Source organism: Nerophis ophidion, linkage group LG11 (assembly GCF_033978795.1).
Source record: "Nerophis ophidion isolate RoL-2023_Sa linkage group LG11, RoL_Noph_v1.0, whole genome shotgun sequence".
Classification (NCBI taxonomy): domain Eukaryota; kingdom Metazoa; phylum Chordata; class Actinopteri; order Syngnathiformes; family Syngnathidae; genus Nerophis; species Nerophis ophidion.
In genome coordinates this window covers 23,933,872-23,948,871 of record NC_084621.1, presented here as the reverse complement: position 1 = coordinate 23,948,871, position 15,000 = coordinate 23,933,872, and the positions used below count along the sequence as shown (strand labels likewise).

General features: G+C 38.9%; 1 protein-coding gene across 1 annotated transcript in view; it reads left to right on the top strand.

Moving 5' to 3' along the window:
• The window catches only part of si:dkey-22o22.2 (neural-cadherin), a 294,515-nt gene extending 280,797 nt beyond the window's left edge, over positions 1–13,718 (top strand). Inside the window, exons 29-34 of the mRNA XM_061915447.1 lie at positions 117–283; positions 3,159–3,423; positions 3,502–3,682; positions 7,052–7,302; positions 8,759–8,916; positions 8,989–13,718. Coding sequence (XP_061771431.1) covers positions 117–283; positions 3,159–3,423; positions 3,502–3,682; positions 7,052–7,302; positions 8,759–8,916; positions 8,989–9,549 — 1,583 coding nt within the window. The 3' untranslated portion in view covers positions 9,550–13,718. The remainder of the gene's footprint in view (positions 1–116; positions 284–3,158; positions 3,424–3,501; positions 3,683–7,051; positions 7,303–8,758; positions 8,917–8,988) is intronic.
• The last annotated feature ends 1,282 nt before the right edge of the window (positions 13,719–15,000 follow it).

Below are 15,000 nucleotides of genomic sequence, written 5' to 3'. Positions count from 1 at the left end.
TAAAGATTGTGAATGATAGGCAAACTTCCATTAAAAAAAAAAGGTGCAGTTCCTCTTTAAACTTGCAATCCAGAGCACAGACCACATCCTGACTAAATCCATGTGCGTCCATTCAGTCGTTCCAGAATTCTCTTTGGACTCAAACAGCGCGCTGAGGTTCCACCTTCGAGGAGGCAGCAACAGCCGCCGCACCAACATCCAGATGCTGCTGCGCACGAGGGCCACCTCGGGCACCCTGCTCTCCGTGACGTCCCGGGAGGCCAACAAGTACATCGTGCTGGAGGTGAGCCGCCCCCTGACCCATGACCCCCGTATGAGCATAAGAAGTATGTACAAATTAGGGCTGGATTCATCCAATTTTGGCTTCTCACTATCATAAAAATATTACAGTTAAATAAAAACTATGAATTGTCTGCATGCTTGTTCCGAAACAAGACCACGTGTACTAGAAGTTTGGGATGTCACTATGGTTACGACACTGCAAAAAGTCAGTGTTCAAAAACAAGAAAAAAATATATACTTGGCATACTTGGTCAACAGCCATACAGGTTACACTGAGGGTGGCCGTATAAACAACTTTAATACTGTTACAAATATGCGCCACACTGTGAACCCACACCCAACAAGAATGACAAACACATTTCGGGAGAACATCCGCACCGTAACACAACATAAACACGACAGAACAAATGCCCAGAATTCATTGCAGCACTAACTCTTCCGGGATGCTACACTATACATCCCCCGCTGCCCCCTAACAACATCACCCCACCCCCACCCCACCTCAACCCCGATTACGTCAAATATTCCACTTTAGTGGAAGATATTACATATTTTGTGTGTTTGCCATAAAAAAACTGTTTTGTTGACAAAAAAGGTCGGAAACAAACAAACAAAAAAACAACATAAAAAAAAAAAAACATTTTGAAATGAGGAATAGATCTGAAGTTGATGTGGAGATTTAAGCGTTAAATATAAAATGTATGCATGCCCTGGTATGTATGCAGCGTGCTCATAACCACATTCTCGCTGCCGACATGGCGACATACAACCTTCACTACTGTTGCATGCTGGGTAGTGTGGTTCTTATATTCCCTAGCTCAGTGGTTCTCACCTTTTTTCAGTGATGTACCCCCTGTGAAAATTTTTTTTAATTCAAGTACCCCCTAATCAGAGCAAAGCATTTTTGGGTTGAAAACAAGAATGACAACTACATTTCGGGAGAACATCCGCACCGTAACACAACATAAACATGACAGAACAAATACCCAGAACCCCTTGCAGCACTAACTCTTCTGAGATGCTACAATGTACACCCCCCCCCGCTTCCCCCTAAACCTCAAACCCCGCCCATCTCAACCTCCCAAAATCCAAGCTGCTGTTTTGAGGCATGTTAAAAAAAAATAACGCACTTTGTGACTTCAATAATAAATATGGCAGTGCCATGTAGGCATTTTTTTCCATAACTTGAGTTGATTTATTTTGGAAAACCTTGTTACATTGTTTAATGCATCCAGCGGGGCATCACAACAAAATTAGGCAAAAAAAAGTGTTCCACGACTGTGTATATCGGTATCGGTAATTGAGAGTTGGACAATATTGGATATCAGCAAAAAAAGCCATTATATTATTATGCTTTGACTTAAAATATTGCTCATAATTGTCCAAAATTTTACAAATAAATGTGAGGATTTTTGCATTTTTGCATTTTATTCAATGTTATTTATGGCACAAAAAGCACACCCTCTCGAGTGGTAAAATAAGTGTAAAGGGTAGAAAACTGAATTAAAAAAAAAAAAAAACCTCCATCCATCCATTTTTTTACCGCTTATTCCCTTCGGGGTTGCGGGGGGCGCTGGTGCCTATCTCAGCTACAATCGGGCGGAAGGCGGCGTACACCCTGGACAAGTCGCCACCTTATCGCAGTATGTGTAGAAATCTTTATTTATAATTGAATCACTTATTTATTTTTCAACAAGTTTTTAGTTATTTTTGTATCTTTTTTTCCCAATAGTTCAAGAGAGACCACTACAAATGAACAATATTTTGCACTGTTATACAATTTAATAAATCAGAAACTGATGACATAGTGCTGTATTTTACTTCTTTATCTTTTTTTTTCAATCAAAAATGCTTTCCTCTGATTAGGGGGTACTTGAATTAAAAAAAATGTTCATTTCTGAAAAAAGGTTGAGAACCACTGCTCTAAAAGCCGTAGATGTTATTGTCACATATGCATGCACAGTAGATGGCAGTATTGTCCTGTTTAAGAGTGTCACAATATTGCTGTTTACGGCAGACAAACTGCTTTACGGTAGACGAAAGCGTGACTGCTGTTGTTGTGTGTTGTTGCCGCGCTGGGAGGACGTTAATGAGACTGCCTAACAATAAACCCACATAAGAAACCAAGAACTTGCCCTCGATCATTCTACAGTTACTGTATAACGTCATTGGGCAGGCACTCTATTTATATCGTGGGAAAGCGGACGTGAAAACAGGTGTCGACGCGTCACTCGGGTCCGCATGGAGCTGGAGGGGGCGTGGCCTCCAGCTCCACCTGAATTTCGGGAGATTTTCGGGTGAGGCGCTGAATTTCGGGAGTTTCACTGAAAATCCGGGAGGGTTGGCAAGTATGACAAAGCCAAAAGGCTTGTTTCCATTGTGCTCCATTAAGCTGTTGTTAGTATCATTATTAGTCCACTTGTTGTTGATTCGTTGCTAATTTATATCTTTTTTTATTCTCAATGATGTTTAAAGTTGAGTTATGGTGGTGCAATACATATCCATCCATCCATTTTCTACCGCTTGTCCCTTTCGGGGTTGCGGTAGGGCCAACACAGAGACAGACAACATTCACTATAGCTATAATTAATGAATGTATACATTAATATTAATTTAAAAATAATCCATCCATTTTCTACCGCTTGTCCCATTTGGGGTCGCGGGGGGGTGCCGAAGTTGCATTCAAGCGGAAGGCGGGGTACACCCTAGACAAGTCGCCACCTCATCACAGGGCTAACACAGATAGACAGACAACATTCACTATAGATATAATTAATGAATATATAAATTAATATTAATCCAAAAATATAATATTTTTGCCATGATAGTCCAGCCCAGGGTCAAATACAGGAAGTGACGATGATGTCGTCTTCCAGATCGCAGAGGGCCACCTGGCGGTTCGGGCCAACCTCGGCGACGGTGCCCACGCGGCGAGACTTCCGAGTCAGCGTGTGGACATCGGCCAGTGGGTCCTCGTCAGCCTCAGTCGCCACGACAACCTCTTCACCCTGCAGCTGGAGCAGGGCGGAGGCGCGCGGGAGGTCCACGCCCGCCTGGGGGGCCGCAGGGAGCTGGTGGTGGACCCGGCCAGCATCACGGTGGGCAACGGACCCGACGGCCCGGACCAGGCCGACTTTCAGGGTGAGGGAACCGTGTCCGTCACACGCCGATGTGCCTCGTGACGTGAAACTAATGCCGAGCCGGCGTCGCCGCCTCCAGGTTGCGTGCGGGACGTTCGCTTCAACGGGCGCCCGCTCCCTCTGGACGGGATGAGCAGCGACCTCGTGACCGTACTGGAGAGGCGGGGCGTCACTTTTGGCTGCTTTACCGACGCCTGTCGAACGCAACCCTGCCGGAGTCCGCTGCGATGTGTCGACCTGTGGAGGAAACACCAGTGCAGGTAAACACACACACACACACTAGGGTTGTACGGTATACCGCTACCTTTAAAGTACAGTGGTTTTAATGAATTAAAAACTGTACTCTCATGACTTTGGAAAGTACCAGAGTGCGTGCAAGCAGAAACAGCGTGGAGAGGAAGAATGGGGGAAAAAACGGCAACTCTACTGGTTAATAAAGAGGGCGCAAGAAAGCCTTTAAAACCAATGACGAAGGTGACGCTTTAAGCCAGGGGTGTCCAAAGTGCGGCCCGGGGGCCATTTGCGGCCCGCAGGTCATTTTTTACTGGCCTCACGGCACATTTTAAAAATACTATGGAAAAAAATTTAAAGTGGTATAAAAGGTGAAATGTTATAAAAGAACATGTAAAACAGGGGTCGGCAACCTTTACCACTCAAAGAGCCATTTCGACCCGTTTCACTAAATGAGGAAGACAATGGGAGCCGCAACTATTCTGCTGGTGGTCACCCAGATGACAAGAATAAGGGCATGCTATGAAGCCATTGCCTTAAACACCTTCTACAACATGTACAAACTGCTTGCCGGTCCAGCAACGTGTTGCGAGAGGCTCCCGCAGATGCACGCACATGACTGGAAGGCATACTGGGTGACACAGAGTACACTGACGGTTGTGATATAAACAACTTTAACACTCCTACTAATATGCGCCACATTGTGAAACCATGCAAATGAATGACAAACACATTTCGGGAGAAAATCCTCGCAGTAACACAACATAAATGCAACACAACAAATATCCAGAATCCTTTGCATCCTGACTCTGTTATACACCTCGCGAGCACCAAACCCCGCCCACCTCAACCACGCAGGGAGGGAGGGGAGGGCAATGAACTATAAGACATCGATATATAGGTTGTGAAATGAGATATGTTCACAGAAACATTCAGTAAATATTTATTTGCACACTCATTTATGAACGGATTGTATGTATATATATATATATATATATATATATATATATATATATATATATATATATGAGGGCTGGGCAACGATTAAAAATTTTAAATCGAAGTTAATCGCACAATTTCTCCGATTAATCGCGATTAACTGCATTGTATACGCAAAGCCCAATAATGAATTCAAAAGTAGTGTGTAGTGCACCTTTATTGGAATATTCTCCCACATGAACAAAAGTGCCAAAACATTTGTTGTGCAAACACAATTTAAATCAGTACTTGTTAAACAGTAGCAGTTAAATAGCATATTTTATGAAAATCAACTCAAAAAATTTTAATACAAACATTTAAGCTTATTTCCACTGCCAGGGTATTTAAGTTATCCTGTTTGTTATGGAAAATAAATATACTCCACATACAAATCTCTGAGCCACAATCATAACATCCGAACAGGCAATTTCTGAGGTAACAGCAGAAACATTTTTTTTATCAGGGATCTTATGTTTAAAAAACCTATATTATAGGTAGTGGGCTGTTTTAGGGAATTTTTGATCAAATTATCCGTAGTAGCAATATTAATAATGTTGTGTTTATTATGCGTAGAGCACTTAAAATAATTACGACCATATCTAGGAATTGATATGACGGGAATTTTCCGATTATTTGCTTGGTGCTTTGATAAACTGAACGCATATACATGGTACTATATTGTGATGTTATGATGTTATGAGGCAGGGAATAAAAGAACTACCCTACCCAGCATGCACAGGAGTGACGAGCATGCGCGGTAGCCCGGTATGGGTTGTGTGTTGCCATGACGGCATCTTGTATGTTGTGATATGCACGCTCTGAAAGCAAACATTAAGAACTCAGCCAACACTCCTCGTCTGCATTATTCATAAATAGACAGACAACACATATATTCCGCTGCTTCACAGGCCGCTGGATGCAGCCGGCAAAGTATTCCCATGCTAGCTAGCCGGTCTAGCAAGCAAGCGTCATTCAGTCCAAAACGGCCCGATCTATCCACATTCAGAATTGTCTGGCGGTCGTAAGTGATCCCCGAGTGACCACGCTGTAAGCTTGCCATGAAATTTGCAGAATTGTCCGGTGTTTTTGCCAAATGTTCCATCTTTACCAAGAGCCCCTCGACGCCGAAGCCCGTCCGGGCGTCGCCATCTTATTAAGAAAAGGCGTTAACAAAATAAAAGCATGTAAACAACATACGCAAATGTGCGATAAAATATTTGTCGGCGTTAATAGATTGATGAGTTAACTCGTAATTAACGCATTAACTTGCCCACCCCTAATATATACATATATATATATATATATATATATATATATATATATATATATATATATATATATATATATATATATATATACATATATATATATATATATATATATATATATATACCCCCCCACATCAACAACACCCGTCCCCATCTCCCGAGGTCTCAGGGTTGACAAGTATGATTACATTACGACAGCACGTACACACATGCATAAAAACACTCCCACAGACATCACACATGGGACGGTTTAGTAAGTATGAACTGTTTTAGTTATATTGTAAAACTTACAAACATTGCGTGGAGTGATGAATGAAGACTTCATACGAGTAGAGACACTATGGACGGCACGTTTACTTCTGTTATAAAGCTCTAAAAGGAAGTGCACTGCGACACCGGCAGTGAGCGAACTTGTCCAAAAGATGGTGCCATGGTACAAACAATTCCACACCTTTTCGGTGTGCTTGTTTAGTTTTTTTATGATTTGCATTATGCGAAGAAAAACCTATAAATTAGCTGCAGGGTTCAAAGCGTTGGAAAAAAAGTAGCAACTGATAGTCCAGAATTTATGGTATTACGGTACACGCATGTGTGTAAGTGTGTGGGGGGGCGTGGCCTGTGGACCTGTAGCGAAGCGGGTTGTACCAGGACCGGCTTTGAGATCAGCGACAGGTGCGTAGATGACACAGCTGAGAGTGTTTGTCCGATCACCTGTCGCTCTGTTAAAAAGCCGCAGTCGGGAAGGAGAGGGCAAGTTGTGGACGGTGGAACAGGAGAACGAGCACGTACGAGAGTGACAGAAATTAGTAAAAAAAGAACATTTATTGCAAAATAAATCATTGTTCACAAAGATGAACGAGGCTGCCATGTCCGTCATTGGTGGTCTGAGGAACCCGGAAGGGGCGTACCTCCACAATTTGGCTCCTCCGACAGTCATCGACGCAACTGTCGCTGATCTCAAAGTCAGTCCTGGCACAACCCGCTTCGATGCAGGTCAGCAGGCCACACCCCCCCACACACACTTACACACATGTCTGATTGTATTGATGTCTATTAGGCCGGGTGTTGGCAAAGAGAAGCTTCTGGATGATTCGAAACGGAGGCCAGTATTTAACCTGGCTCACTCGTTGTCTCCGCCCCCCATCCCCCCAGGTGTCCCGGGGGTCAGGTGACCGTGACGGAGGAGTCGGGCGAGCAGCGGTGCGTGCCGTCGCCCTGCGGCCGCGCCTCCTGCCGCAACGGCGCCGTCTGCCAGGCGGTTTCACCGGAGAGCTACCGGTGCCGCTGCCTGGAGGGCTTCAGGGGTCAGCACTGCGAGTTGGGCCAAGTCCGAGGTCACCGCATGGCCGCCCTCAGCCCCAGCTCCATCTTGGCCATCAGCATGTGTCTGCTCGTCTTCTTCGGTGAGTCTATCGTCTCGACGTCTCGATACTCGGCGAGTAGAAATGTGAGGATGACTGCCATCAGAGGGCCACTTTGAATTATGTGGAAGACCATATTAAATGACGTGGCGGGCCACAATAAAGGTTTGACGAAGGTGTCAAACTCGTTTTTATTGAGGGGCACTTCTAAATCATGACTGCAATCAGAGGACCACTTTGAATTATGTGGAAGACCATATTAAATGACGTAGCAGGCCACAATAAATGTTTGACAAAGGTGTCAAACTCGTTTTTATTGAGGGCCACTTCTAAATCATGACTGCAATCAGAGGGCCACTTTAAGGTACGTGGGAGACCACATTAAAATTCATGTGGTGGGCCACTTTCAATGATGTGGAAGACCACATTAAATTCATTTGATGGGCCATTTAAATGGCATGGAAGACCACTTTAAATGATATGGAGAGCCACAATAAAATAATGTCTCCGACAACATTAAAGGAGGTGGGAGCCACTTAAAAAAATTGTCGGGCCACATTAAATATCTGACAGGGGTTTTCAAACTTCTTTTTTATTGAGGGCCACCTCTTAATTATGACTGCCAACAGAGGGCCACTTTGAATGATGTGGACGACCACACTAAATGTTTGACACAGGTGTCAAACTTGTTTTTATTAGGGGCCACAACTAAATCATGATTGCAATTATACGGCCACTTTGAAAGATGTGGAAGACCACATTAAATTCATTTGGTGGGCCATTTAAATGGCATGGAAGACCTGTGTGTGTGTGTGTGTGTGTGTGTGTGTGTGTGTGTGTGTGTGTGTGTGTGTGTGTGTGTGTGTGTGTGTGTGTGTGTGTGTGTGTGTGTGTGTGTGTGTGTGTGTGCGTGCGTGCGTGCGTGCGTGCGTGCGTGCGTGCATCTTTATGGAGTATTGTGTGTGGAATTTTGAGGCCAAAAATGAATGCTTTAGGGTTCATTGTTGTGACACCTGTGAACAAAACTTACGACCCTGTGTGTGTGTGTGTGTGTGTGTGTGTGTGTGTGTGTGTGTGTGTGTGTGTGTGTGTGTGTGTGTGTGTGTGTGTGTGTGTGTGTGCGTGCGTGCGTGCGTGCGTGCGTGCGTGCGTGCGTGCATCTTTATGGGGTATTGTGTGTGGAATTTTGAGGCCAAAAATGAATGCTTTAGGGTTTATTATTGTGGCATCTGTGAACAAAACTTATGACCCTGTGCGTGCGTGCGTGTCTTTGTTTATGGGGTATTGTGTGGAATTTTCAGGCCAAAAATGAATGCTTTAGGGTTCATTGTTGTGACACCTGTGAACAAAACTTACGACCCTGTGTGTGTGTGTGTGTGTGTGTGTGTGTGTGTGTGTGTGTGTGTGTGTGTGTGTGTGTGTGTGTGTGTGTGTGTGTGTGTGTGTGTGTGTGTGTGTGTGTGTGTGTGTGCGTGTGTGTGTGCGTGTGCGTGTGCAGCCGTGCTGGTGGCGGTGACGGTCTGGAACCAGAAAGGCAGCCGTAACAAGTTCCGCAAGCGAGGCGTCTACCACATCCCGGCGGAACACGAGAGCTGGGAGGACATCCGAGAGAACATCCTCAACTACAACGAGGAGGGCGGCGGCGAGCAGGACCAGGTGATGCCGCCGTGTGCGCCGCTCCCGTGCGGGCGGGGGCCCTGTGGTCTGACCTCTGCCCTCTCCTTCCAGAACGTGTACGACATCACGGAGCTGAAGCGTCCGCTGTGCTCCAGCCTGTCGCAGTCGTCGTCGTGCACCACGGCGCCACTCATCAAGTCCTCGCCGGGCTCGCAGGAGGAGGTGCGGCCGTCCAGCTCGTCCTGCAGCTACCTCAGCATCCCGCACCACCACCACTATCACCACCATCACCACACGCACCTGCAGCAGCAGCACGGCGGCAGGGAGGCAGAGTCCAACGAGCCCACGCCGTGCTCCCATGTGGACTTTAAGAGCTACGTGGCGCGCATCCTCTGGGAGGCGGACAACGACTGTGACGCCCTCCCGCCGGACGCCTTCCGCGTGTGGTGCGTGGAAGGCTCGGGGACGCCGGCGGGAAGCCTCAGCTCGCTGGGCGGCGGCGAGGAGGAGGAGGAGGAGGAGGAGGGAGAGGGGGCGGCGCACGAGCGGCTGTCACGCTGGGGGCCCAAGTTCAAGACGCTGAGCGAGATGTACGACCGCCCCCAGCTGGCACTCACGCACGGCGAGGCGCTGGCCTACATGCACACCGCTGCCCATTCTCAGCACCACTAGGGGGCGCAAAAGATGAGCGTCAACGTTAGCAAGGGACAAACTTTGCTGGAACCTTCTGGAAGGTTTCTTCTCAGCTGCCTTAATGTACTTGCAAGTGTTGACGCCATTCCTCCGCCGACCACACGGTGACGCCACTATGGAGGTTCTTTTGTCTTTATTACGAAACCTTTTGTTTTTTAATATTTGTGAACTAAATGTATTACATCAAATTATAATTATAAATTAGTTAAAAATACATCTAACATATTAGATTTATTCTAAAAGAATAGATAAATTATATAATATCATAGATAGATTTTAAGAATTAATAAAAAATTTAGCTTATTAAAATACAGTGGTTTGAAATTAATTGTGTCAAAATTAAGTGCAAAAGAATTTCGGTGCAAAATTTGGAAAAAAAAATCATTAAAAATTAATTATGATTATTTTATTTTTTTTATCTAGCAAAATGGTCAGCTTTTCAAATACTGTGTTTTAAAATTAACTGTGTAAACATTCAGTGTAAAAGAAATCCAGCCCGTGAAAATTCTGTGCAAAAATTGAAATTAATTGATTAAAAATGAACTGCTTTTTTTTAGCAAAATGTGTGTATTTAAAAAAAATCTGTTTATTAAAATACAGTGTTTTAAAATTAACTGTGTAAAAATTCAGTGTAAAAGAAATCCAGCCTATAAAAATTATTTGCAAAAATTGAAATTAATTAATTAAAAATTAACTGCATTTTTTAGAAAAATTGGTGTATTTAAAAAAATATTTTTTTTAGCAAAATGGTCAGCTTATTCAAATACTGTGTTTTAAAATTAACTGTGTAAAAATTCAGTGTAAAAGAAATCCAGCCTATAAAAATTCTGTGCAAAAATTGAAATTATTTAATTAAAAATTAACTTCATTTTTTAGAAAAATGGGTGTACTTAAAAAATCTGTTTATTAAAATACAGTGTTTTAAAATTAATTGTGTCAAAATCAAGTGCAAAAGAATTTCGGTGCAAAATTTTGAAAAAAATTCATTAAAAATGAATTATGATTTTTTTTTTTTTTTTTTTTTTTTTTAGCAAAAGGGTCAGCTTATTTAAATACTGTGTTTTAAAATTAACTGTGTAAAAAATCAGTGTAAAAGCCTATGAAAATTCAGTGCAAAAATTTAAATAATTAAAATGTAACTGCTTTTTTAGCAAAATGTGTGAATTTAAAAAATCTGTTTATTAAAAGACAGTGTTTTAAAATTAATCGTGTGAAAATTCAACCAAAAAGAAGTCAGTGCAAAAAAGATTCGGCCTATACAAATTTTGTGCAAAAATTTGAATTAATTTATTAAAAATGTATTATAAATTTTTGAGCAAAATGGTTGTATTTTAAAATCCATCTTATTAAAAAACAGTGCTTTAAATTATGAAACAGTGTAAAAGAATTCAGTGCAAAAATTTGAATTAATTAATTGAAAATGAATTATGATTTTTTTAAACCGAAATGAATGTATTAAAAAAAATAGTTTATTAAAATAGTTTTGTTTTTTTAATTTTGTAAAAATTCAGTGTAAAAAAATGCAGCCTATTAAACTTAATTGCAAAAATTAGAATTTATGATTTTTTGAGCAAAATGGGTGTTAATTAATTTTAAAACACTATAGCAAAATTTTTAGTGTAAAAATTGAGTGTAAAAGAAGAGTGCAAAAAAATCCAGCCTATAAAAATTCAGTGCAAAAATTGTAATTAATTAAACAAATTATTAACTTTTCAGTGAAATGGGTGTATTTAAAGATTCAGTTTATTAAAATACATTGTGTAAAAATTCAGTGTAAAAGAATTCAGTGCAAAAAAAATCCAGTTTATAAAAATTTGTTGCAAAAATTGAAATTAATTAATCAAAAATTAATTATGAATTTTGGAGCAAAATGGGTGTATTTGAAAATTCTGTTTATTAAAATATAGTGTTTTAAAATTAAATGTAAGAATTCAGTGCAAAAAAAATGCACCCTATAAAAATTCAGTGCAAAAATCAGAAATACTGTAATTAATTAAAAATTAGTTATGAATGTTTTAGCAAACTGGGTGTGTTTTAAAAAATTATGTTATTCAAATAGAGTGTTTTAAAATTAATCGTGTAAAATAATTCAGTGAAAAAAAATCCAGTTTATAACAAATCTGTGCAAAAATTGTAATTAAAGAATTAAAAATAGCTATGATTTATTTTTTTTATTTTTTTTTAGCAAAATTGGTGTATTTAAAAATTCAGCTTATTAAAATACAGTGTTTTAAAATTAATTATGAAAAGAATTCAGTGCAACAAAAAAAAATCCAGCCTATAAAAATTTAGTGCCAAAATATGTGTTGTTTCAAAACTTGAGACTCCTTTCTTGTAAATTAAGACTGAAGCAATCAAACCTGTCTCAGATTCAGTCTTAAAATACCGGATGTGGTTCTTGAATTTTAAAGCAACAAATATTTATGCAATATTTTTTCTACACTGATTTTTTTATCCACTTGTTTTTTTGCACTGAATTTTTATACACCTTTTTTTTTTACACAAAATTTTTATTCAACGAAATTGTCAGCATAATTTGATGTAAAAAAAATAAAAAATCTGTTCACAAAATTCAAACGCTAAAATTAAAAAGTTTTCGTAATAAAAACCCCAACTGACCTCGGAAATATGTTTGGAATATTCCACTAGAACATTTTAATTGATCAAAACAAAAAAAATAAGAGAAAAATGATCAATGCAAATCCTAAATCCACGGAGGTGTGCATTGGGATCCTTTCCTGGGAGAGTTCTCCTGCCAGACTTGGACCATGGCGTCACTTCTGTCCTGGAGAGTCCAAAGAGACTCCACCTCCTAAAGTCCTTCATTTGGATCCCGGTCTCATGGACGGACCAGCCAGTCCACTGGTGTTTCTATCATGCAGGAACTGCTGACGCCAGAGGAAGCTTTGTCAGGCATCACAAGGTACACAACAGCGGAACGTGTGAGCGCACTTGGTCTGGTCCAAAGTGGCCATGGAGGACAGAAGGTTCTTCCCAATCATGAGCACAAATGTTGGTCAGGCCCTCGGACCTCCTTCGTAGACTCTTTCTTTGATCACCATCCTGAACTGTAGAAAGAAGTGACTACACTGTAAAAAAAAAATTTATTAATTATTAATTTTTTAGAAAAATGGGTGTTTTTAAAAAGTCAGCTTATTAAAAAACAGTGTTTAAAAAAAATTGGAATGAATTAATTAGGAATTTTTGAGCAAAAAGGGTGTATTCAGCGTATTAAAATACAGGTTTTTAAAATTAATTGTGTAAAAAATCAGTGTAAAAGAATTAAGTGCCAAAAAAAAATCCAGCCTATGATAATTCAGTGCAAAAATTGGCATTAATTAATTATGAATTTTTGAGCAAAATGGGTGTTTAAAATTTCAGCGTATCAATATACAGTGTTTTCAAATTCATTGTGTAAAAATTCAGTGTAAAAGAATTCAGTGCCAAAAAAATTCCAGCCTATAAAAATTCAGTACAAAAATTGGAATTAATTAATAAAAAATGTATTATTAATTTTATGAGCAAAATGTTTGTATTTAAAAATTCAGTTTATTAAAATACAGTGTTTTAAAATCAATTGTGATCAGTCAGGTGATCGGTATCTGTATCGGCCAATCTCACTCATGGATGATTAAAGCATTCATGAAAAATGTCCATAAAAATAACATTGGGACTATTTTCGATTTACAGTAACCACAAAAAAGTATTTTTTATTTTATTTTTTACAGTGAAATTGACTTTTTAATTTATTTTTACAGTCGTGTCACTTTTCCGTCCCAGCACCAAGCAACAGGTGGCGTTCCTGCTGCCAGGTAGTGGTCCTCACAAGCCCCGCCCCCTTTCGCGTCTCCTCCCGCCCCCAGCCTGTCTCCTGCTTTCTCCTCCGGCAGGAATCGTTCTTGCCACAGCACACGCTGCCGCTGCTGCTACTACCTCCCAAAAACGCTGAGTCGACTTCCTTTGGACTTTGTTGCCCCCCGGCAGGTGGATTTACTCCAAGCTATGCAGCGTGTTTTGTCTTGGACTCCTTTTTTGGCTTCTTTGTTCACTTTAAAAGTCACGTGATAGCGTGTAAATAAGAACATTTTATAACGGAGCTGACACAGACAATTCCTTTTGTATATGAATTTCAATAAAAATGACTTTTCCCTGAAAAGCCCTTGCATAAGCTGCTAATTTGTTCTAATCATAACAGCAAATATTATATATATATATATATATATATATATATATATATGTATATATATATATATATTCATATATGTATGTGTATATATATTATATATATATATGTATATATATATATATATATATGTATATATATATATATATTCATATATGTATGTGTATATATATTATATATATGTATATATATATATTCATATATGTATATATATATATATATATATTCATATATGTATATATATATATATATATATATATATACATATATATATATATATATATATATATATATATATACATATATATATATATACATCTCAAATTTTTCTAGTCAAAATATGTTTTATTTGGCTTAGATGTTATGTGAAATGCATTAATGATGCAAACCTTGGGACAAATTCATGAATAATTGAGCGTCATGTAAAATTTTAAGACATAATTATTTGTTGCCTTTTCTCATGTCGTTTTTAAAAAGAATTTGGCAAATCATAAGAATATGGCAAATTATTAATATGGCAAATTTTTAATACAAATATGGCAGATAATTAAAAATATGGCAAATTATTAGGAAAAATATGGCAAATTATTAATAAAATAATAGAAAATCATTAAGAATATAGTTAATCCTGAGTAAGTATATGGCAAATGATGAGTAAGAATATGGAAAGATTATTGATAGGAATATGGGAAATAATGAAAATAATAAAAAAATCATAAATAAGAATATGGCAAATTTTGAATAAGAATATAGCAAGTTATTAGTATGAATATGGCAAATTCCTAAGAAGAATATGGCAAATAATTAATAAAATACTAGAAAATCATGAATAAGAATATGGCAAATTTTTAAGAAGAATGTGGCAAATTATTAATACGATTATAGCAAATTAATAGTAAGAATATGGCAAATTATTACTAAAATAATAGCAAATTTTTCAGAAGAATATAGCAAATTATGAATGAGAATATGGCAAATTATTCATAAAATAATAGCAAATTGTTAAGAAAAATATGGCAAATTGTTAGTAAGAATATGGCAAATTATTAATAAAATAATAACGAAATTTTCAGAAGAATATAGCAAATTATGAATGAGAATATGGCAAATTATTCATAAAATAATAGCAAATTGTTAAGAAGAATATGGCAAATCATGAATAAGACTATGGCAAATTATTATTAAAAAATAATAGGAAATCATTAATAAGAATATAGAAAATGATGAGTAAGAATATGGAAAAATGA